Source organism: Helicoverpa zea, chromosome 6, assembly GCF_022581195.2.
Source record: "Helicoverpa zea isolate HzStark_Cry1AcR chromosome 6, ilHelZeax1.1, whole genome shotgun sequence".
NCBI classification, from domain to species: Eukaryota; Metazoa; Arthropoda; class Insecta; order Lepidoptera; family Noctuidae; genus Helicoverpa; species Helicoverpa zea.
Window position 1 is genome coordinate 11,468,867 of NC_061457.1, and position 24,105 is coordinate 11,492,971.

A 24,105-nucleotide genomic window follows, 5' to 3' on the forward strand; every position below is an offset into this window, starting at 1 on the left:
TAAACACTACATTATAATTAGGTATCACCTATGCTATAGTAAAATTCGGTAAATAGAAAATAATTGTTTGTAAAGTGACTAGTAAAATTAAATTAATAAAATAAATTACCTATTGTAAATATCAGACGTCAATAAAATATATTGCACTTTATTTTTAATAAAGTAGGTACTCATTTTGACTAGAGTATTTTTGTTACTTACCAAAATAAATGATTGAATAATTTAAATAATATTACCAACAATAAAATAAAAACAAAATAAATTAGAGATCAAGTAATCGTTTCCAATAGGAATTGATAGATAAGCACATTTGACTAGATAAAATATTATCTTAACTATTTTTTGATAAAAACATCAATCAAAAATGTTGTAATTTGGCCTAAAGCTACAAGAAACGTTTCATATTTACAAAATATCGACCAAACATTAAGATCGTGTGAACATTTTTGGATTTATCATGAAGGGCTACTATAGTTGACTAGTACGTGCAACGATTTGAAAAGGAATGTAGTGGTTTATCGAATCCGGTGGTGGTTTATTCTCTGTCGGGCCTCGGGGAGCGCGACCAGCTGTGCTGCGACGAGCGGCTGCTGACGGTGGAGGTCGGCGTGGAGGGCGTGGGCCTCCGGTACGGGATGGGACGCTTGCGCGCGCTGCCATTGTCGTTATTGTGTTAGTAAGAGCGGTGGCGTTAGTACAGTTAACATGCAAGCACAGAATGTAAAATGACAAAATTGATTTTAATTGTTTGCTCAATTGAAAGAAAGTTAACTGGAAAATTTAAATTGAGAAATGCTTAAGAGGATTTTTAGAACTTTACTATGTTATTGTAGGAATGTAATGAGATACAGAGCAATTTCTAAAAATTTACTTACCTTATAGTATTTCAAGTAAAAAATAAAGTACATCCATAACAGAAAGCTTCTTCTACAATTCAAAATTGTGTAACTGCTAGCTTCTACCATGCAGCCATAATATAAAAAAAGAAAACAACAAAAATTTCGAAATAAACTTTAATGTGATAAAACAAAATGAATAATCTTGAAACAGAAAACACACTTGCAGCATGTTCTACATAAATAGCACATCGTCTACGTCTGGCGATCAGCGGTGTATCCCATTATGTGAATATCTCATTGGTACGCTATCTTCTTCTATACTTGTATTTGTTTGACGCGTATGTAAGATCTATTATGGGTGCGCTACGGAGGAAAAACAATTGTTAATTATGTTTCCATTCCTGTTATTTCATTTTAAGTTTCTTTCTTTTTTTTATTTTTTTTTGTTCAAATTGAAAATAATAATGGATTCAATTACTGATAGGAAATATCATTATTACACAGTCAAATATCAATTGTAAATGTAAAAATATAATCTTACATCTAGTAGCACACCCTGTTAGCATGATCAGTGTTAGAGAACGCACACATCTAAAGTTGTTATAATTGATGCATCGAGACTGACCAATGAATGAGTATCCAAACTTCGTTCACAGCCAATGGGAATATTGAAAATTCATTATTTTAAAACCTAGTCAGCCTCTATACAGATATGAACACCCAGATCAATAAGAAAGATAATAAAAGGCGATATATTAAATGAAAAGTAGGGCTTAATATTTTAATACAATACATAATATTACTTAAACTAATTCACACTAGCACATTCACTTCACTACCCGGAGCTACTACTTGTGTCTTCAGAACTCGTGCTATATTTTCGCGACTTTTTTCTATAAAGGAAACAAAAACAAAAAATAGATAAAAGGAAAAAATATGAAAAACGTGCCATATCATGGAGTTAGTTGTGCAAGGTCCCATATGATTATGTGTGTTAGTATTTTGGCTCTCCCTCAATAGATGTTTCATAGGGTGCTTACATAAAGAAACAGGTTACCGGTACAAACAAACCTGTACGGGTAGGTACCGATCAGTGCAGGTATAATATTTCAATATAATCCTATTGAAACAGAAACAGGTTTACCTGTTTCTTTATAAGTGAGTGAATAGGATTGCATTGAAATAATATACCTGCACTGATCGGTACCTACCCGTACAGGTTTGTCTGTACCGGTAACCTGTTTCTTTATGTAAGCACCCTTATTTTTCTATTTTCAAATACAATAAGACTAAAACATCGATAAAAAGTACCTCTCAACATAGAAACGTGAATGGATGATATTAAAATGAATTATGTATCTACCATGATATGTCACAACACACGCAAAATAATATAACAAGCACACTTAGAAATTAGGATAAAAAGCAACACACGGAAAACACACTGTGCAACCAATTCTACATCTATCTGACAGAACACAAACTACTTCCCAAGTAAATGGAATAAGTTTCCAAAATGAAATATTTTACAGAATAAAAACTAAGTTACAGTTGAAAAGAGCAAGTCCGTCAAATATAATGTAAAAAATTGGTCACACAAAAAAACCCTATACGGCAAGAACACAGTGCTTTCATCTGGCAACTCTGTACATTTTTGGGTGAGGTGAGGTAACTATTGGGCCGAATGTTGCCATAGTACAAAGCTTATAAAGCTGTGTTCTTGTGGATATACCTCGTGATCCGCCGCCTATCCAGGAAGCTGGGCGAGCCAGCGCGGCGCGGTATGGAGGGCGAGCGAGATCGCGTCCGCGCTCGCGACTCACTGGATCTACGGTAATCCGCGTATACGCCTGTCATTGTTCTGATCGATACCAATGTCGCATGCATGCATTGTTTGTTTTTCGATTTTCATTTAGCGGAAAGAGAAATCTTCTGTTAATATCTTTGTTATATTGTTTCGAAAGAAATGAGTTGGTTTTGTGGTGAATCTAACTGTTTACAGCATCAACTTAACTTCTCTAAAGATTTGTTTTAAGATGCAAAAGCAACTCATTTCTTTACTTTTGAATTATAGTATGATGTTAGTTACTTAAAAATAAAAATAGACGCTACCATTATTTCTTAACAACCTAGCTGTATTTCGAAACATGTTGCGTTTTAAATACGCTGATGAAAAAAAAGGGGTGGCATGGCAATTGAAATACTTTTATATCAATAAATATTTCTCAACTTTATGTAAAATTGTAAGTGGCACCCCTTTATTTCATCATGTTTCTCTTGTTGCTGTCTTAATAATGTCTCTTATACCCTGTAACATTTAACTTGTTTAGAATGGCAACTAAACCTATAAATCAAGACCTCGTTTATTTCATAAAATGGATATGAATTTGAGCAATCGCTCCAGTACATATACATATTCGTTAGTTCTGAAACTGTCTTTTTCATCAAGTAAAATTTTACAGGGCATAGTTGCAGCATGTCATGAATTTATCAGTCTGATTCAGCTGTCTGAGGTGACACCAGATTCATTCAGATTAAATATAATGTGACCCGCAATATACCAGAAGTATCGTCACATAGAAAAAAATACATGTCACCTACCAATAATAAAGTTCACTGTACTTTTTAATGTATTACGCAAGACCATGGAGGTGGTGTAAGTCTTATCCCTAACGGCCACGATATTGTATCCATCTGTTTTTTTATTTACTGAAGATAGGAATCTGACCATATAAAAAATCATTTATTCAAAGTAGGCGGAAAAACAGCACTTTTCGAACGTCAGGCAAAAATGCCCACCCTTCACCACTTCCTACGTGTTATTACTGAGAAGAAGAAGTGGCGCAACAACCTCCCCAGATGCTATTTACTTTAGATTAGCCCCCATGCTAATGTCAAAATTCTTACTCTAGTTAGAAAATTAGCTTATAAGTAGATAGAATATTGGGAATTGCTATCAGTCCTTACAGCCAGCTTATGACTTTATTATTGGTAGTATACACATAATGGTGCATCTACACGGTGCAAGTAGCTTGCACATGTTGGGGCACATGCGCAGGTTACATGCATTTTAAAATCGTTATAACTCCAGCGACTCACGCATGTACTAAATCAACATACCCACCCGCGTATTCTAGTCACTTGCGCATGTTAACTTGCTCCAACTACATGCACCGTGTAGACGCACCCTAATTTGATTGCTAAAATAGAGATTATTATGGAGATGATGTTTACCTAGACGAGCGCGTGGAGCGAGAGGTGCTGCGCGAAGAGCGAGAGCTACTGCGACTGCTGTACGAAGACGAACGACTTGAGCGAGACCGCCTGGAACAAATAGTGTTGCACTTGTAATAAAGGTCAACTTACAGAATTTTTAAAGGACTGTTTTTTTTTATTTTTGAACGTTATTACTGGTTTTAATATGTGGATTGAAGCCTGTGGCAGAGTAGGGCATTTTTGGTTAATACGTCTTCAGCGTAGACCAAATGTCTACGTCATTCGAATTATATCTGCTCTGTGATTTTGTATAAAAATATTAAAAGATGGTTTATTTTACATTAAAATTAAATTATAAGGTCTTATAAATTATTATATATTTTATTCCAATAACAACGGCCTATTGTAAAAAAATCTTGAATTAAAAAAGTGGTTATCATTATAAAACTAACCTTGACGAAGAATATGACCGCGACCTTGACCTCGACGACCTCGAGCGAGATCGTGACCGCGACCGCGAGCGCGTCTTGTTGCGCGAGCGCGACTTGGTCGAGCGCGACGACGAGCGCGACCAGCGCCGCCGCGCCGTGCTGCCCGCCGCCTTCGCCTTCACTTCGGGCGAAGACTCCACGTTCACAGGAGGACTCTTTTCTTGTTTAGGAGACGGAGGTTTTGCCTGCTCCGGACTCTTTTTAACTTCCACTGGTTGCACAGGTGACTTTTCTTTCACTTCCTCTGCAGGGCTAGGACTTTTCCTTTTAGGTTTCTCAGCATCGCTCTCCTTAGGCTTGGGTTCACTACGCGTTGAAGGACCTTGCGATGTTGAAGGACCGTCCTCATCCTCTTGTCTCCTGCGCTCCATCGACACTTTAGCTAACTGAGCCAGTCTTTCTTTCAGTCTATTCAGCTCCTTGAAATCCAACTCCTCCTGTCGATCTCTGTCGTCTAATCGCAAGAACTCGACTTCTGAATCGTCATGTTCGCTGGACGAGCTTCGCATACAAACGGCTTTAGGTTTGTAATTCTCAGTTGTATCTTTACTTTTCTTCTTCTTTTTGGGATGTAAGTCCGATGGTGATTTGATGTATTTGCGTTTGTCTTTTTCTGGTAACTTCTCTATGATGTCGCGGTAACGCTCAGGGCTGCGGCGAGCGGGCGAGTAGCTGAGGCTGGAGGTGCTGCGACTCTTGCGTGCAGACCGGGACCTCGACCGATCCTTATGTGAATCTTTTCGGTCATGGTTCCTCTCCTTGTCTGGTCTCTCTCTATGTTCGCCTTTAGCTGGCGACGAGCGACGTTCACAAGTACGTCGCTCCGGTGACTTCTTGCTCTTCTTAACAGGAGTTACACTCTTTCGTTTTTCTTTCTTTGAGCTTTTTCGCGCTGTCGGAGATTTCGACCGACTTGGCGACGGTTTGCGTCGCGACCTCTCTTCAGGTGATGGGGACTTTCTACTTGGTCTGCTGCTTTCGCGTTTGTTTTCTACAGATTTCCGACTTGATTTGTATTTGTCTGTTTTGCTCTTATGGGGCGGTGATTCTTTCCTCTTGCTGTGTTCGGGAGACGGGCTTCGTTTGCGCTGTTCCCTCTGCGGTGGAGACTCACTTCGCTCTTTGTAGTAGCGAGCTTTATTTTTAGAACTTTTCTCAGCTTTCTGTCTAGCCGGTGGTTCGGAATCCGACTCGGATGATGAATACCTTTTTTCGGATCGAGAACTTTTGTGTGGTCTATCGTTTTCTTTACGAGATTCTCTGTTTTTATAACTCTTGCTGACTGGTGAGCGCTCCTTGTATTCCGGAGACGTATCCCTCTTGTCCCGAGAAACACTGCGTTCCTTCTTCCTTCGCGGTTTGTCATCATTTAATTCTCTATCTTTCCGCTTGGGCGGCGCTTCTTCGTAACGTTCATGATTATTTTTATTATTCTTTTCATATTTGGCATCTTTTTCTTTCCTGGGGTGTGACTCCTCGCGCCTGCTATGTCTGTAACCGGGAGATTCACTTCTCCTGGGGGCTCTCCGGTCATCTCTCTCTTCTCTATGATTTTTGCTATTTTCTCTGATGGTTTCTTTCTTATTGTAATAAGTTTCTTCCCTCTTTCTATATTCTGGGGAAGAGCTCTTCCGCCGCCTCTTTTCTGGCGGTGGCGACGAACTGGACTCTCTGGCGTAGTTCTTTTTGCTTCTCTTTTCTGACCTCGATTTAGGCGCGGGTTCAGATTCTGACTCTGGCGACGATCGTTGGCGGTCGTGCTTGGATCGTTTGGAACTTTTACGTCGTTCTGGTTCTACGGAGGGTTCCCGTTTCTTGTTTTCTATCTTGGTGATGTAGGAGCGCTGTCGGTACTCGGGCGAGGTGTCGGGCTGGCGCGAGGCGGAGCGGTGTCGGCGCGGATGCCGCGAGTCGTGTCGCGACTCCCGCGCGGCTGGCTCCTCACGTTTGTCGTACTTCTTGGTTCGCTCTTCACGTTCCCGATCTGCCTTTCTATATTGGACATCATTATTCCTCTCTTCAACGACGCGATCCCGTTGCTTCTCTTTCGAGTATTTCACTGGGGAACTAAAAATATACGGATTAGAACTTGGAACTTCTGTAAGTAAAAATTTGTTTTATGTGATGTTATCTCACCTGTCACGGCTCGAAGGCTCGCTGCTGCCGCGACGTCTGCTGCTCGACTTTTTCTGTTCAAAACATCGACAACGATCGTAAAAATCATGGTTCCAACAGACGGGCATACAACACCAGTGCCAATACAATAGACTATAGTGGTAATGGCAAATAAACATGTTACACTAAAAGTTATACCAGAAATCCCTCAGCGGCCTTCATATCGACCCGATGAAGAATCTCAGTAAGAAAGGAAATTATAAAAATATATCACTTGTACACATGCATTCTAATAAGGAATAGTAATAAATAGAGGCATCAAACAAAACGTAACAGTAGAAAATAAAATTATACTTAAAGCTATTGATGGAAGCAAGTATAAAATAAACATGTATTTCGTTTGGAAGTGTATCATTGTGGGATCTCTTAGAATGTTATTTAATAGCGCATCCATAACATTCTCGAAGTGTGAACTCAAAGTAAATAAACAGAAAGATGTATAGATAGATAGGGAACATAAGACATTGAATTGGTTGGCACCGGTGCGTTACTCGCTTACTTCATGTTAGTAACACAGAACGGTTCAACATAATTAATCATAAATACATGTAATACACAAAAATCAAATGTAAATATAACACTTCGGTAACGTACCTTATTTAACAAACGGTGGTGGTATTGTGTACCATTTAAACATGTGGAGCATCCTTAATTAGTTTTGGGTAAATGAGAAGAGGGAGAATGTTATGGATTAGTTTCATTTTAATAATCAGACAGTCTGGATATTAACAAACTTGTGTGTGGTATACGAACGTTCTCCGAGACTTGTAGTCACGTAGTTAAAAAAGCTCTCGAGTGCAATATGAATAAGTTTATTTAGTAATGTTAAAATGTACGTTTGTATAGCACACACAGTCGCGCAACACGAACATTATAACCACCATCTGTTTAAGTACTACACACCATGCATACATAACTGTGCACACTTGGACCCACGCTCGCACATTGCGTGCATCATGATCCGTGTTAGTCACAAATGCCATAGTTAACAATGCATTACCAAAATTATCACCAAGTACATAATTTTAGTATTCACCTAACATAGTGTTCTTACTGAGTGTTATTGCTTTATGATATACTTACAGTATACGTTATTTCTTCAGATAAAGATGGCTATCCTATGAAATGATGCACAGTTAAACAGATAATTTTTACTGGCTATTTCTTGTATTTACAGAAAATAAAAAATAAAATGAGGTAAGAAGACAATTACATTTAAACAATACGTTTGGTGGCCCACACGGATCGCTAGTGGAACGTAACGCGGTCAACTCGACCAGCTACACACATCGGAAGCTCGGAAACTATAAGATAATGTAAAACAAACTCTGTGGCTACTACAGTTAGTTCGACAGTTCAACGATGCAAGTAGAGGGATGGAGACAGGGCCGTGTGACCAAATTATACACAAAACAAAATTCTTCAAGCCAATATCTTATGCAGAGGTGCCGAGAATGTCATATTCTTGTATCAGCCAATGTGTTGTTCACACATCAACAAAAATAAAGAAAGCAATGTGCTACTGGAGCTAATCGTTTGTTGCGACGAACTAACGTTGTACAAGTTTACTGAAGGATGGAACATTGTCTGAGTGAGGACGAGGCACGCGGAAGAAACCCGAGTTAATCTGAACGAGGCTTCGTGTGGCACTCTAGTCGGTAGGCCCAAACCCCACACAAGGAGTAGTTACGTTACATCTTCAATCAAAGATTATGTTTACAATATTCTTACATCAATTCTATTTTGGTGACTGTTTCATGTAAAATCTGAAGTATTTTGCAAGATTTTAAAACTAAAAATCAAATCTAAGCAAAGAGTTCCAAAAAATGAGTCTGTAATTTCGAAGCATAGTTTCAAGCAAACCAAACATAATCTTTGAGCTGCGGCACTCCTATCCAACATTACAAGATGGTGAGAGTTTTTATTTTTAAATTACCTTTTTTTTCTTTTTCTGTCGTTCATCGTCGGAGGAGGCGGAATCGCTGTCTTGTGCATCGGATGAACTGGAACTGTCAGTGTCAGGAGACTTGGAACGTTTCTTTTTCTTCTTACTGGACTCTTGTCTGATGACAAACAAATAGGCCATTGATATCTTTTCGAGTAATGTAACCTTCATAGTAGAAACAGGTGTTTTGTAATAATTTATTCAATGAGGTTAGAAATGTATGTTACACAGTAGTGGTTTGAGTAAATAAAATGTGTATGGAGTCTTACGGTGTGTTATCCGAATATGCATAAAAATAAAATAAATTGTAAATGTAATGGCATATAAAATAAATTCATATGTGTGGAGTGAAATTGAATATTCCTCAGGGTATAAAAGTGTGTCTATCTCACTAAGAGAAAATGGTATCAAGTAGGCTTAGTTTTGGCTTAAATTACTTAGGTTTCTTTGACTTCTTATCTTAATAACATTTCTTTAAGACCTAGAAGGATTATAAGATATAATTTCATAACTCCAGAAAATGCCTTAAATTCATTTTTCTAGCTAGAAAGAGAGAGATATTTTTATTCTTAAATAGAAAGTGTATATCTAACCGCATACCATACCTATTTATGAAGTTCCATAACATTTTTCTTTCACTGAAATGATCACCAGACATATTTGATACTTGTATTCATATCAAAAAATATAAAAATGTTAGGTAAAAAATCTTTATACTTGCCTCTTAGACAACCGTAGAGTCACCTGTCTGGGTTCAAATGTAATCTATGAAATTACGGCAACATTTACAAAAAATATATAAAAAAATATAATAATTAAACATGTAATATGCTAAAAGTTATGAATATAAACTTACTTCTCTTTTTTATTCTTTTTCGACTTTTTCTTCTTCAACTTTTTTGCTTCTGGTGACGTACTGAAATAGGGAAAGAAGTAGAGTCAGTATGTTTATCAAAATTAAAAAAAATGTGGAAGAAGATAACAGAGTCCGATGCTATAAACTTGAGGTGGTTCTTGGTCAAAATATTAAAATGTCAAAATTCTAAGATTTTTTTTTTTATTATCTAAAAAGACCAAATAAGAGATTTCTTATGAAGTTATATTTTCGTGTAATTAAACACTTCTTTTGGGTTTTATCACACTAAATTCTCTTGCCTCCCCTCTTTGCCATTCTTCCATCCTTCTCTGAGTGAGATTTAATGAGTGATCAAATTATAAAAAAATATATATAAATAACATCTTTTTATAAAGTCAGTTAAAGAGTCTGATGATAAAATAAGTACCTTCTCTTCTTCTTCCTCTTAGGGGGATGTTCCCTGGTGTCTCGCTCGTGGCTGGGCGTGCGAACAAGCGGGTACCTCGCCGCGTGGTCGCGGGCTCGGCGCTCGGGGTCCAGGCTGGACCCCTCCACGAATTGCGGCGAGATACCGAACGCGTCTCGTAGCCGAGCGTTCTTAGCTTGCTGTGCCTCTGCCACCGCGTGTGTCTCGCGAACGCTGAAATATAAATAAGATTTTTTGGATGAGTGATACTGTGTGTAAGGAGAAATAGTCGTCTCTTATTGACTACTGATTTGTATGTTACACTTATGGCCAGTTTCACCGGTTACTGGTAGTCTTTAATAGTCTATCAGGAACTTATTGGTTCCACAGATCTCGGATAGCAAATGCATACATGGCTGAAATTATAAGCAGCCCTAATCTGCAGATAGCTAAATAATATGATGATTCACTATCATATAACTAAATGTCACTTTACAGGTAACCAGTGAAACGGGCCCTTAACCTTCTAACTCATATTTACCTGTTCAGCACTAAAGTGCGCTAAAAATAGGGAAATAGTTTAATTTTAGCATAACCATCATAAACTAAATCCATTTTTTTAATAAAAAAAAATAACATAAATCTTGCAATTCGTTACAAATAATGATCTACGCATGTATATCTAAAACGTGTGAAATCGTGTACATTTTTCATATTGATACCTGTTTATTCTGCGAATATGTTAACTTTAATTAAATGTGGAATGCATTACGTCTCACTACAGACGCTGACCCAAATAAGTACGTAGCTTAAGAGTAATCGATAAAAGTGTGTGCACACCTTATGACGGATCGCATGGACTTCCTCTCCTCATCGTTGGAGAGACAGACCTGCAAATTGTCGTTAAAGTTGTTTCTGTCGTTGGCACAGTTACAGCGGCAGCAGCAGGAGCCCCGCAGCCCCTCGAGGATGGTGCGAAGCGCGGGCTCCAGGGCCAGCGCGGGCGGCGCGGGGTCCGGGGGCGCGGGGCCCGGCGCCTCGGAGCTGGGCTCGTGCGAGGAGGCCCGCGCCCGCCGCGCCGGCCCCGCCAGCACGGCTTGGAATGTACCGCGCCACAGCCGTTCGAACACGACCCTATTGTTTTGCGATGCGTCGCGTCGCGGAGCCCTGCCCCTTTGCATCTTAACCTACTTACTTAACTAATGGAAGACTTGTTTTCTTAATCCTAAATATGTTTTTCCTTAGACTAGTGCATGGCGGCTAGGCCGCGGAAGACTTGTTTGAGCAGAGGAGCTGGGAGGCTACATGGCAGAGCGGCCGGCATCGGGCCGGCGGCGCTACTGCGGGGCGTCGGGTGCCATAACAGGAAGCACGGAGACGCGCGCAGCCTGCGCAAACATCGGATACGCGCCCTCTCCCGAGCCACACAAAGGGGTCTTCCCCCACACCCTTTTGTGCAACTCTCAAGTCATTTACTTTCATTTGCGAAACATTCTATAATGCTTCTCTAAAAGAAATGAAATTGTTCTCTATTTTGTACATTATTTCTAATTAGCGTCTCATCTAGTACACGTTTGCGATTTACATGAGTTTCACATAAAAGTCATCTTATTAGTAATGTATCAAATCGGATTATCTGCGGTCGCGCTGTTTACCGACGACATAAAATATCGTAGCGTCTTTAGTTCTATTCTTGCACACTATGCACGCGCTATTCAATATAAACTGAACATTTAGAAGAATATTTTTGGATCGATAGTACTATTTTTACTTCGTGAAATTGTTGAAATTCTTGCTGTTCAAACAGTTCATTAAAGCAGCTCCCTGCTAATATATTCGTTGTTACGTGGAGCAATTAACTGTAATTGATGAGTGCCATTGTAACAAACACGTCGGCAGACTCATTCAAATCATAATAGTAAATCAATCTTGTTAGTAATCTCATCGCATTAGACGTGTTTTGACTTCTGAGCATGATACACATCTTAGGCACGTATTTAATATGCGGAGATTAAGCATGAACCATTTAATTTCAAAAGAGAAATTACGAATTTAATTAATATTTTAATAGGAGGTTCTTGGAAGTATGCAAGTAATTTATTTATCAATGCCAGAGAAAAATAACAGCACACACCATAAAGAAGTCTAGTATCAACACCAGAAGTGCAATTTAAATATTTTATTTCTTTACCTGCCAAAAGATTTATGAGAAAAACGTGAACCAAAATAACAAGAGCCAGTTCGTTTAATAAACACATGAAACGACTACTAGTACATATCCAGTGTTGCAAATGTTCTGCGATAAAGAAGAACATAAAGTACACTTTTATTATTTTTGTGACCCAATTGTGTTGCCAACCTTGGCAAACCGTAATTGTTTTATATACATGCTGAAAATATTTTTGGAGGACGCTAGAAAGGGATTTTAATTGCTGAACAAGCGACTAATAGGGACTTAGCAATTCCTAAATAGGCGTGCTGACTTGTTTCGACAGTCAAACAATTTAGAACTTTCATTTCTCTTATAAGTAAATCAAAATTCTAAACATTTCGAGGGCAATCAACTTAACGATCCAGCCAATTAGAGTAAAGCCTCCTCAATATTATTTCATGAAAGAGTGAGCTCATTTTCTGAACACCACTTCGGGGGACAATGGGACCTCTGCTTTCAGGCAAAGACACGGAACGCCCTGAAGTCGGTCTAGAGGCGTTTAAGTGTTCTCTATTCTCTGCCCCGTGAATGGGACGCAAACAATTAAAATCCACACAAAGAACTATAATTGGATCATTAAGAAAAGGTTTGCCTACCAACCCAGTTGTTGTGATTCGGAATAATTAAAACATTGTGCTTTCAGGGGTAGAAACTGGTATGTATATCATCATCAGCCTATCGCAGTCCACTGCTGGACATAGGCCTCTCCAAGTGCACGCCACTGAGATCGATTTTCGGCTTCTCGCATCCAGCTCCTGCCAGCCGTCTTGCGCAAGTCATCACTCCACCGTGCCTGAGGACGTCCTACACTACGTTTGCCGAGGCGCGGTCTCCACTCTAGAACTCGTTTACCCCAACGGTTATCGGTTCTTCGGCTAATATGGCCAGCCCACTGCCACTTCAGCTTGCTGATTCGATAGGCTATGTCGATGACCTTGGTTCTCTGACGGATTACCTCATTTCTGATGCGATCCCTCAGAGAAACGCCGAGCATAGCCCTTTCCATAGCCCGCTGAGCGACTTTAAACTTGTGGACCAGCCGTACCGTCAGTGTCCACGTTTCGGCTCCGTAAGTCATGACAGGTAGGACGCACTGATTAAAGACTTTTGTCTTTAGGCACTGTGGGATCGACGATGTTAGGACTCGACGTAGCTTCCCAAATGCAGCCCAACCCAACTGAATTCTCCTATTCACCTCGTCCTCAAAGTTGTTTCTACCTAACTGCAATGTCTGCCCGAGGTATACATATTTCCGAACAACTTCGAGAACGGCGCCGTGTATCGCCGTGGTATGTATATAAAATATTTTAATGAGCCAAATTGGTTTACGCACGCAATCAGATAAGAAAGTAAATGTTTTACATTTTATTAATATTTAGTTACGTGACATGCGTGTTTCTGGAGGGATTATGACCAAAATAAATCTGACTATACGTTTTCCTATATTTTTGCCACTTTAGGTGACGTCATTGATATGAACCGGCAGTTTTGGTTGAGGAATTGATGATAAGTGACAGTTTCTTAACCCTACATCGACAAGACTTCTCTTAAAAAACACCTTAACTTGCCGTGACAAATAAAATGGTCTCGCAAACATTTCAATACGACAACGATCGGGCGTACGAGACGCACCTGTGCCTGATCGCTCAATGCCAGACTTCGAATCTCAGTGTTGATCCTGGCAGGCCGGTCTCATCTCGTGCCAAATACCCATGCATCACGACTTCGAGTATCTTTAGCCGGCCATAATCTGGAGGCGCGGTTTCTGGCACGAACTATGCCTACCCCGCGGCCGCTCCCGTTAATTACGTTACGCGTCTGTCCGTCTTACCGTCCATTTGTTCTGCGATCGCGTGACTAATAAATAAATGTGTCAAAATTTCGTACGTGCTCAGATTTTATTGCGGACGCGTTATGATTTGTTAGAATTTGTAATGTTTATTAGTTCGCTTTATGTTAGCTGTATGCGTGAGATTATTGTAACACTGACTTATATTTTTGGCGCAAATCGTCTTAATGGATCGTTTAGTAACAAAATAAAATAGTACATTTAACTTTGAAGTGATCTCTACGGAAATACATTTGTGTACTATTTCTGAGCCCCGATATTAGGTAAGTCGTAAAATGTTTCACTACGAAAATTGCTACAACTTTTGCTTTGACGTGTGTAAATTATGTTTATGGTGTTACAATAGTTTATATGGCTTAAATAAAATAAAAAACGTAAAAGTTAGTATAAAAATATCAAAAGTTTTGCTACAAATCCTTCTACTTTTTACGACTATACGTTACTACGTTTTCCATTTTCCTTATCAGTTAGAAAACGGAAACCATCGTAGAACAGTTCTGTACGACATAACTCATAAACTGCGAAGAGATAAGTCAACGACTGCCGATCCTTGCATGTAATAATTATTTTAACCTTTGGCCTAGAAACCGAAACTATGATTTTCATGATCTCCAAAAAATGCTAATATTGCTATGATAATACAATCCCGTCTACAAAGTACTTGGTTAATACAAGATTCATATTCCACAAGCATTATAAAGTATCTCGACTTTTACCTGAATTCAAAAGTCGTCAAGAATTCATGAACATCCAACAACTTTTATTTTTATCCCAACCTTAAGAAATATGGTTATTTCAAACAGAGCACGACACTTTTGTGTCACGAAACACAAGAATACAACTACATATTTATTCTGTGGTACAACAATACAAATGTGTGAATAATTTTACCTGTAACCCATAGCAACCATTACCCATTTATCTAGCAAGGTTATAACAACATAATTTGCTCTAACAATACTATAAAGACAACAACAATTTTACGAAAAAAAAATACAGGTAGAATAAACATAATGGGTACTTTATAGATTCATAAACCATTAAGAAGTTTCCTTCGAAACCGCAAAGTTATACAGGTAAGTAACAAATTAGATTCCAAGGGGTGCCTACCTGTACCACAATTACTTTTCAATTTGGAAATGTATTTCGAGGGTTCAACTTCACGTAATACGTTTTCATTGCCAAGTTATTAGCGTGTTTTCCTTTTGCTTATAAGAGTGGGGGTGAAGCTTTGACATTTGTAACAGGGATGGCGAACTATTGGTAAGAAGAAAAAAATATTTGTTCATGCCAATGGAGAGCAAAGCAAAGCAGAATTTGTCTGAAATCAGGTTGATTAAAACCACAAATCTTTACAAGATGCCTCAACATTATACATATAACTTTACCGACCTAAAATATCCTTCTTTTTTGCGAATATTGTGCCTGTGGGAAACGACATATGTTTTTACTGTATAGTTTTATAACTGGCAGGTTCACCTACAAATGTTGGCCACCACTGACATTCGAAGTCCTGCCTCCCTCCGCGGGGCGTGGTGTGGGGGAACGACGTCATGCACCGCGATCGATATGCAGGACCCTAGAATATCGGATACGTTCGGAGAGCTTCGACTATAAATAGACGTTTTCTTTGCCCTGAATATTTTAATTTAGCGTTAATTCATTGAGTGGGTTTTCTGTGTGGGCTCCTTTAAGTCTAAAAAAAGTTAATCGCGTATCCAATGAAAATAATTTATCGTACCAGTTGGATTTATCATGTAATCGAATATAAATAAACGAGCTGAAACAGAGGTTTTCCTTGTTGATTTGGCAATTTATTACCTCATACAAAAATATTGAATCGATAAGCAAACCTGTTGATAACCGATTTAGAGCCCAGTTCAATCGAGTTGGTAACGAATAAAATGCAGTAAAATCTCGGAAGAAATATGGCCACGATTTTATGAGGAAACTGAGGTAATTGGCTTGCGCAATTACTTCTTACGGAGCTGTAAAGTTTTTCCCTTTGACGCTTTTTTTTTAGGAGTTCTTTGGGACGCAAAAACAATCAAGTGGTACTTAAAATAACATTTTGCCGAAAACATTTTTAAAACTTGCGAAAACGGTCGCTAAGGGTGCGTCCACATCTGGCGAATGCGCCGCGAATGCGCAGCACGCGAGCCGATCGCGAGCTGTCCGCGAGCTGCGCGCGTGCAGTCACTGCAATAGTTCGGTGCGCCTCTTTAGCGCAACTCACGCAAGGCTCGTATAGAGCGCGCGAGCGGCGCGCGATCTGCGCGCAATCAGTTCTCGCCTTTACAGTTCTGTATATTGGCTCAGTACTATCGAAGATGGCAGACGTCGCGCGCCGCCTGCGCGCCGCTCGCGTGCGGCGCTTAGGTCGCGCGCGAGCTGCGCGCGGGCGGCGCAGAAGCGGCGCACGAACAAAAATGCACGCGCGCAGCTCGCGGACAGCTCGCGATCGGCTCGCGTGCTGCGCATTCGCGGCGCATTCGCCAGATGTGGACGCACCCTAAGGGAAACATTTCGACATTCATTATGAATGTAAATGTAGCTAATCTATTTAAAACGTTTGTAATCCATTAACGAACAACACAGGTTGTACAATATTTGTATAGCTGCGGACCTTGGCAGGAAGTAATTGTTTAATATGCTTAAAACACTCCTGAAAACTTCAGTGGTGCCTGTTCACAGTATTAGGGTCAAACACCATGTGGAAAACTGGACGGACCTATTTAGCAATTATGTCAGAGCACGCAGATTTCGCTAGTGATTTTGCAGAACTATGCTTGGCATAAGGATACTACCCAACAAACAAAAACGTCATATAAGGTTTAACTTATACGACATAAAGTTGGATAGCAGTCTTATAATGATAGTGAGATGACTACTAGGTCCTGTAAACGTCTTTAATTCAACTTATTAGCAGTGCGACGAATATGTCATAATAAGCTGGTCTTAGCAACGTTGATAAGACTAAACTAAACGACGTTATATTACAGCCTTAGATAAAACGTTTTTACGACAACGCAATAGTCAGACTAACGTTATAGTCTATTAAACGTTTTGAACTGACCAAATTAGGTCTTTGAAAACCTTTATATGACATCTATGTAATGTAGCAGTTGTATAAACGTTTTCACAGTGACGTTTATATAACGATCACTATCCTGTTTTACAGCGGTCAATTGGAGACTCTTAAATGACTTGGTTGTTTATTTAATACTCAAATATAACATATATATTACATGATGTACGTTTAATGTCATGCCCTGACTTTAATCAAACTTGTAGTCGCATTTAAGTCAGTTTTTGACTGTAAAACGGCTAGGCCGCTCTATTTACGGAATATTTGATTAAGTTTAATACGAAAAATTGAAGCAAAAAAAATGTGGAGTAGACTTAAACGTAGTGGAACTTTCAAAAGGAAAGTAAATCGAGATTTCCTTAATGGATCCTTGGATAACTAGCTGTTATGGCGTATTGCATGGTCTTGAAATAACCTTAATACGACTTTATGTCTTTAAAACGTCGTAAAGAGATAGGTGTGTGACAAAAGCAACAATGTCCTACATTTTTAGAAATAAAAATATTTTTATTAATAAAAATATAATCATTAAAACACAAAATTGCGAGGGGGCATGAAAATCTTAAATAAATACATATAGGTATAGTATCATAAAACTTTAATACCAAGTCGAACTAAACGCCATGAGAGACAGATACATTTATTAGCGAGATATATAAATATAAGTTAAATAACACTCATCACCTTTTATTTCCTTGTAATTTTTTATTACAAAACCACAAACCCCGTGTCACTATCAAGAAAAATGAATAAGTTTTACAGGTGTTGTTCCTTGACTCAAATAAAACGTTTTAATCATTCAAAAACGCCTTTATGACGACAATACTACAAACAAGCCGTTGTAAAGTTATGATGCGACTTCTGCGCGACAAAAGTGGTAATTCCATAACGTTCATACGACTTTTGAATGACTTAACGAAGTCAGCTTGTGACTTTTGTATGTCCGTTATACGACAATGTTGGTCATATAACTGGGGCCATTTTCGCGTTTAGTAAACGTTATTATAACGTAAGTGCGACTTAGGTATTAAGATCGATGGAATTAAGATAACGTTTATTAAACTTTTAAACGACGTTAAATTGTTAGTTGGGTAATTTGCAAAATTGGACCTATTTGGGGATTTGCCACTATATTGCGCGTATTTTGTAGATCTTAAACAACACAAACACCTTTTTAGAACCAACCTTCTCTTACGTAAGTACAGCTGTTAAACGCCGATCATAACAACTAACGATATTGGGTTACAGCCATCGGTTACTCGAGACAGCGATTTACCTGACATTTACGAGACAATACCGATGTTATAAATTATGCTATCGATGTGGGCCAACTGAAATAGATCGCCGGTCTAACGTAAATAGATTGTCTTGCTTTTATGATGTACGTAGGTTCAGTTTACCTGGAGATATTGTGTGCGAATTGTGAATAGAAAAGTGTTTTTGTCTCAGAGGGGCTGGATGGCCTTGCTAAGGGACCATTCGAAAGAGTTACTGGTACTCCAAGAGCTCTAGAAGGTCCAAAGATGGGCCAGTAAAGTCTGATATCACCCGCGGGAGGGGGCTTACTCTAACACAAGGAACATGGGACACGATCACGAAGTCTCGATAGTGACCTTTCTCTAGAATTCAGACCACAGCTTCCTTCCTAACTTCTGAATTCTAACGACCAAATATAGTTGTAGTTGAATATTTTCTTCATCAAGCTCCGGAAAATACTAATCTCGATTATTCCTTTACAATGGATGAGAAGGGGTTTACTAAAGTGATATTGGATTTGGAATGGAATTAAACTATGTACTGAATACGTCAAAATACACGAATAAATCTTCAGAACAATTGATAGTGATTTAAATGCACCATTACAACTGGGAAGGAAATGATAATGATGACGTTATAGATAGGCGTTAGTTAAATTGACTATTATTTCGATAATAGAACTACAAATGCAAAGTTTGCAGAGTTCATCTGCTGTGTAACGGGATCACAATAAGGATCTGATTGAGTCAATTTTGCAAGTGTTTCAAGCATGGAAAACATTTAAATATCTAATAATTTTAATATATGATTTAATATTGAATTATTCAATATTTAAAACTAATAATTTGAGTAGTATTGAAGAGTAAGAAAAGTCCTTTCCTAAATCATAAAAGTGTACTTCTAGTTTCATATTAAAAGTCTATCCAAGCTTTACAGACGTATGAAATATAAATATATGAAACTAGCTTTGAAAATCGGTATCAGTACGAACATATATTCAGAAAGTGTGACAAGTATGTATGCCCAGCGTCTAATTAAACAAGTAATAACCGGTAAAAATTAATTTACTGGCGGTAAATTGCCTATCAAATTAATTAAAACCTTGATTATTTCGCCCACATCTAAAGTACTAGATTTTCCCTGCATTTCATACGAAATGAAACTGAAATCTGTTAATTTCATGCAACGGTTTATGACTAATTGGATTACTTAGGCATCGCTGCGTGTTTAGACACTCATGAAATATGATTTTGAAGACGCGGTCACATTTTGACATATAGCTGAGATAATCCGGCAAAATCCTTAGTAATGGTGACTTGACCTAAGTAATGATAAGGTTACACATTGTGACCTACTAACCAATTGTCATTCGTTCAATTCTTCTAGCAGAAGAAAATGAAGCGAATGAAATTGAAAGACAAATTGTCGAAACGAATACATGTTTTAAAGATCAAAGAATCTTTATAAAAAACTGAGAACATAAATATATCGCTTATGTACTAAAATTAAAAATGACACTAATGTCAGCATTAGTAATACTTCGCAACATTTCGCTATTTATTCTCGTCGAGGCTATTAACAACTTATTTCAACTACAAAATTAATAATATTTTTTGCACAAATAATAGTAAACGTAATGCGTTAAATTGAATACCCGATAATCGCACATTGTGTTCAATTTATTTTTATTCTTGCTAAATTATAATAACTGTAATAAACACTCGATAATTTAAGCACTGCGCGTGCGCCACTGATCTTAATAGTCTCGATGCAGTGCGGTTTTTGCACGTCTCGATTTATGTTAAGCAGTAAATTAGAATAGCGTGATCATTAGTACAAATTATGGCCTGAAATACTTCCTGAATTATTTAATTTTCAGTTCTTTAATTTTATTGAAATGATATTAATATTTTCTGTTTCTATTGAATTTATATTACAATTAACATAATATTTGGAGCTTTCGGAATAATAGATAAATAAAATAACACTCACGCTACTCTCCCGAACTCGTCCCGGGGCACGTCCTTATCGCCGGCGCTGGTGGTGGACAGCTTCGCCCGGAAGGCGGCCACGCGCGCCGCGATCTCCTCCCTCGGCAACCTGCGCAACCATACCAGAGACACACTCATTATTCACGAAAGCAATTACAATACTAACTAAATAAAGCGCGTGCGCCACCGAACACGCGTCAACGGTTTACTTGCAGCCAATGGATTCACGAATGTCTCACTGAGCGACCGCGTACCGACAAGCGTAGATGAAAATCTTATAATAAATTTTCTCAGTGTTATACCTACCAGTGCATGATACGCCGAGCCGCTATAACGGCGTAGAATTACTTTTCGAAAACAATAAAAGCCGATAAGACGTTCTCGTTGCGCGACCGTATGCTGAATGCGGACGAGGCCCGGTTATTGAATAATATATAACATGAAGGGTGGCCCAGTCTCGCACTGTTGAATTATTGATCTGACTCCGGCGCAACGGCCATCGCCCCTAAACAAGGGTGCGATCTATACGCGCCGGATTACAGGGGGATACTTTCTATTCAGAAAAATAAAAACAAGGGATTTTATTGAGTTATAAATCGATAAGGCAACGTGACCAAAAGTAAATGAACATGTGCAAGTGTATGTAAAGCTGATGAAGAACTTGATACGGCTCAACTTACAAACGCAGACTAATTTTACAAATATGAAATTTGTTTGGGCGTTTGCTCTTTCATCACGCTCAATTCAGATCGGTTGATTGAAATGGTTGGAACTTTCATTTCAGGAAGGATAAAATATTTATTGATGTTTTTCCTAAAGCTACTTTCAAATGATTGTTTTCTAAAGATAAAAAGTCTTTTAATTCGTAAAATTAAAAGTCTAACTAGAATAGTAAGTATTTGAATAGTAGAATCTCTGGTTCTTATTGGAAATTATAGTTACAAGATAAAATCGTCCAGAAATTCTAGTACGATGAAGACAGTTTGTTGTAATACAAAACAGGTGATGATTGGGATTTATTTTATAATAAAAACCACGAAAAAAAAATATGTAATCCACTGTGTAAGCCATAAATAGAGTTTTCAAGTTGAGGAAATCTAGTTACTATCGCGAATGAAAAAGCTGTATAAACTTTCATCCATTTGTATTCTCAGGTTTACATTTGCAGGGCAAGTCAAATGAGCTGCAACCATATCGACCCGACGAAGCCCGATCCATCCAATGCCTGCCACCTTCAAATTGCCGATACACCGTGCAGCAGGACTTTCTACTACCACACTACTTTTGCCCAAACATTAAAAACTCCTTTAAAATTATATTTATTATAGAGCAAGATCTTCCAACTAGGCCGAAAGGACATTGGCGCCAAGAGTAAACGTTACGTTCATCAATTATTAGCACAATAGGGCACAGAAGCAAGAAGTGGAAAGCCCCAAAGGGGGTAAACCCAACTTAGAAAGGTTAAACTTGTATCAAAGGGATGAGTGTTGGAAACTATTAAAGAAAATCAAACACAACAACTTGGTGTGGGTGAGTTTTCAAATATGTATAAGGATCTTAAGTTTTAGGGTTTGGTATCCAACTCAAGGGTAAAATGTAACCCTATTATTTAGACTTTACTGTCAATCTACCACCTTATTAACTATGATATTTAGACAGTTGAAATAACAGACAAAGTTAAAACAAAATTGAGGGGGCTCAGATATAAATCCCAAAAAAATGTTTTTGGCCTTTTTTATTTCATGTTATGGAAGCCTTCCTATGCAAGTCCTACGCACATTTGGTTGCTTGCAATTTGGATGTTATCAAGAGATAATATGCATATGCAAAAATGTGGAATTTGAATGTGAATGAATTAATAATTAATAAATAAAGGCAGATACAGTGGTGGATAGATAGTGTAGGTACTACAAAATCATAGTGCAGAACGTGATTTCCTGATATTCTAGATCCAACTTTCAATATGCCAGTATAATATGGACAAGATGATAAACAAAAATATAAGAGATTGAAAAATCTGAATTTAAATTCTTACAGCCTTACTACAAAAATTGCAAAATGGACTTTATTTTAACGACAAAAGCTGTTTTTTTTTTAGAAAAGTGTTCAACAAGTGTTTAAGAGTTTTTGTGGTACGATGGTTAATTTTTAATAGAATGTATTACCTTAGAAAAGTTCACATCAAATAAAGTTTTTTTTAATGAAGACTATTAGGTCAAACTACATTTAAGTGTTTCAAACAATATAATGTTAAAAACATTAATTTACAAAAGATAAACCTCTCTTTGGCACAGTTAGGAAAAAATACGAAAACTAGGGGATGGTACAAAGCTGCAATATATTTTTGAAACATGTTGGTGGAGTTTCTTGCTGGTTATTCACCATAGGACCCAGTTTTATAATGCATAGACTTTTCAGATCCTTTTGAACATCACCCACAATACATTACACTTACTTTTTAGGATAGGATGAATGTAGGATATAAATGTTTAACTTTATTTATGTGGATACTAGATTCAGCTCGCGAGTAGTCACAAGTAACATATAAATAGGATTGGCTTGTTTTTGTATGGAACCTCTGTAGGTTCCAGTGAAACTACTGCATGATTTAAAAAAATTTTCACTATTGGGAATTTACAATAACCTATCGGTATTTTATCAGGGTTCGGGCAGAAATTCTCCCACAATGTTGTTGAAAAGCCACCATGAATAAATTTAAATAATTTTCAGATTCTTTAAACATTATGATTGCTTTGTCTATACATAAGTATTAAACTTTTTATCAAAATAACTTATTATCATGTAGGATGTACTTGAATTACACAGAAGCCATTTCCCACTTTTTACAGCCAGAGTAACAGTGCAATATTTTCGCCTCAAAATGACGTGGATGTTGGAAAGTACATAAATAATGATTATGGCACAATAAAAACTTTGCTTGTTGTTCGAAAACTCAAGAAACTATTACGTCACATAAAGTAATACACTGAAAACAAGTCAACTTCATAATAAGCTACTAGAGTTTTGACTACTCACCCCTGCTCCTCCAAGCTATCCTCAAGTTCCGCGCATTTCACCTCTATTTTCCTCTTCCTCTCATGGTCCAATATTTCTCGGTTTGGCTGTTTGTTCGACGCAGAATCCAACTTGGCTATTTCTTCTTCTGTTCGATAATTCACCGAGTCTTTGGTCTTTCGGACTCCCGCCCAATTTCTTTGAACATAGCCATTCGTACCTGAGCCTCGTGGCGTTGTTAAACCAATTCCATTATACATTTTGCCGGTTTATTTACCTAAAATTCATAAATCAATTTACGGCATGCTGTGAGAGGGTATGATGTTACCGGATAGTCACAGTTCTGGCTCCGAAAGTAATATGACTTCACGCCAATGCAGTGCAAGAACTTATCAAGATATTAAGGTTACGTACGTACACAAATATCTCACCATCTACAAACACTTCGATAATTTAATTTTTATTCATAGGACACACGTCCATCTTGGCTGATTCTCTGATTTTTTCTATGGTTGACTTTAGCAGAGTTACCATATCAATAAAAATTGTTCTTGTCATTTCTTCTTCATGAAAAATAAGATAATCATGTAAAATCTTTATTTTATTTTCAATTTATATGTAATTTGACAAAATAACATGTTTTTAGTTCATTAAACTAGAAGATAAAATAAAGACCAAACAAAATAATTAATCAGGAACCCCTCTAGAGCATCGATAGTCGATGGGAAAAGATATGACATTGCCACTGTCATTTTTGAGTATGGC

At 38.0% G+C, this 24,105-nt stretch overlaps 1 protein-coding gene and 1 long non-coding RNA gene across 10 annotated transcripts; one reads left to right on the forward strand and one right to left on the reverse strand.

The window, feature by feature from the left end:
* Positions 1 to 999: 999 nt before the first annotated feature.
* On the reverse strand, positions 1,000 to 23,927 carry LOC124631507 (serine/arginine repetitive matrix protein 2). Of its 9 annotated transcripts, none has more exons than XM_047165931.1 (11): positions 23,772 to 23,927; positions 23,362 to 23,617; positions 20,327 to 20,434; positions 9,950 to 10,162; positions 9,523 to 9,582; positions 8,658 to 8,784; positions 6,683 to 6,735; positions 4,508 to 6,613; positions 4,074 to 4,163; positions 2,572 to 2,700; positions 1,000 to 1,732 (listed from the first exon to the last, which is right to left on the reverse strand). In XM_047165931.1, exons 2-11 carry the CDS (start codon positions 23,598 to 23,600, stop codon positions 1,675 to 1,677), a joined length of 3,183 nt encoding a protein of 1,060 aa, XP_047021887.1. In that variant the 5' UTR covers positions 23,601 to 23,617; positions 23,772 to 23,927; the 3' UTR covers positions 1,000 to 1,674. The 9 variants fall into 9 exon arrangements, with proteins under 9 accessions (XP_047021887.1, XP_047021891.1, XP_047021890.1 ...); XM_047165935.1 differs by having other exon boundaries at positions 1,000 to 1,202; positions 2,572 to 2,667; positions 23,759 to 23,887; XM_047165934.1 differs by having other exon boundaries at positions 2,572 to 2,667; positions 23,759 to 23,887.
* LOC124631509 lies at positions 14,938 to 15,780 on the forward strand. The gene is made up of 2 exons (XR_006984515.1): positions 14,938 to 15,065; positions 15,463 to 15,780. It is a non-coding gene; the product is annotated as an uncharacterized LOC124631509 (long non-coding RNA).
* Positions 23,928 to 24,105: the final 178 nt, after the last annotated feature.

Bases quoted from the DNA above. Each gene is read 5' to 3' on its own strand.
- LOC124631507 (XM_047165931.1), bottom strand. From the start codon at position 23,600: ATGTATAATGGAATTGGTTTAACAACGCCACGAGGCTCAGGTACGAAT. The intron at 6,736-8,657 runs GTAATTTAAAAA...TGTTTTGAACAG, and splicing joins GACAGAAAAAGAAAAAAAAG to AAAAAGTCGAGCAGCAGACG. The intron at 2,701-4,073 runs GTAAACATCATC...GGTATCGATCAG, and splicing joins CGCTCCACGCGCTCGTCTAG to AACAATGACAGGCGTATACG.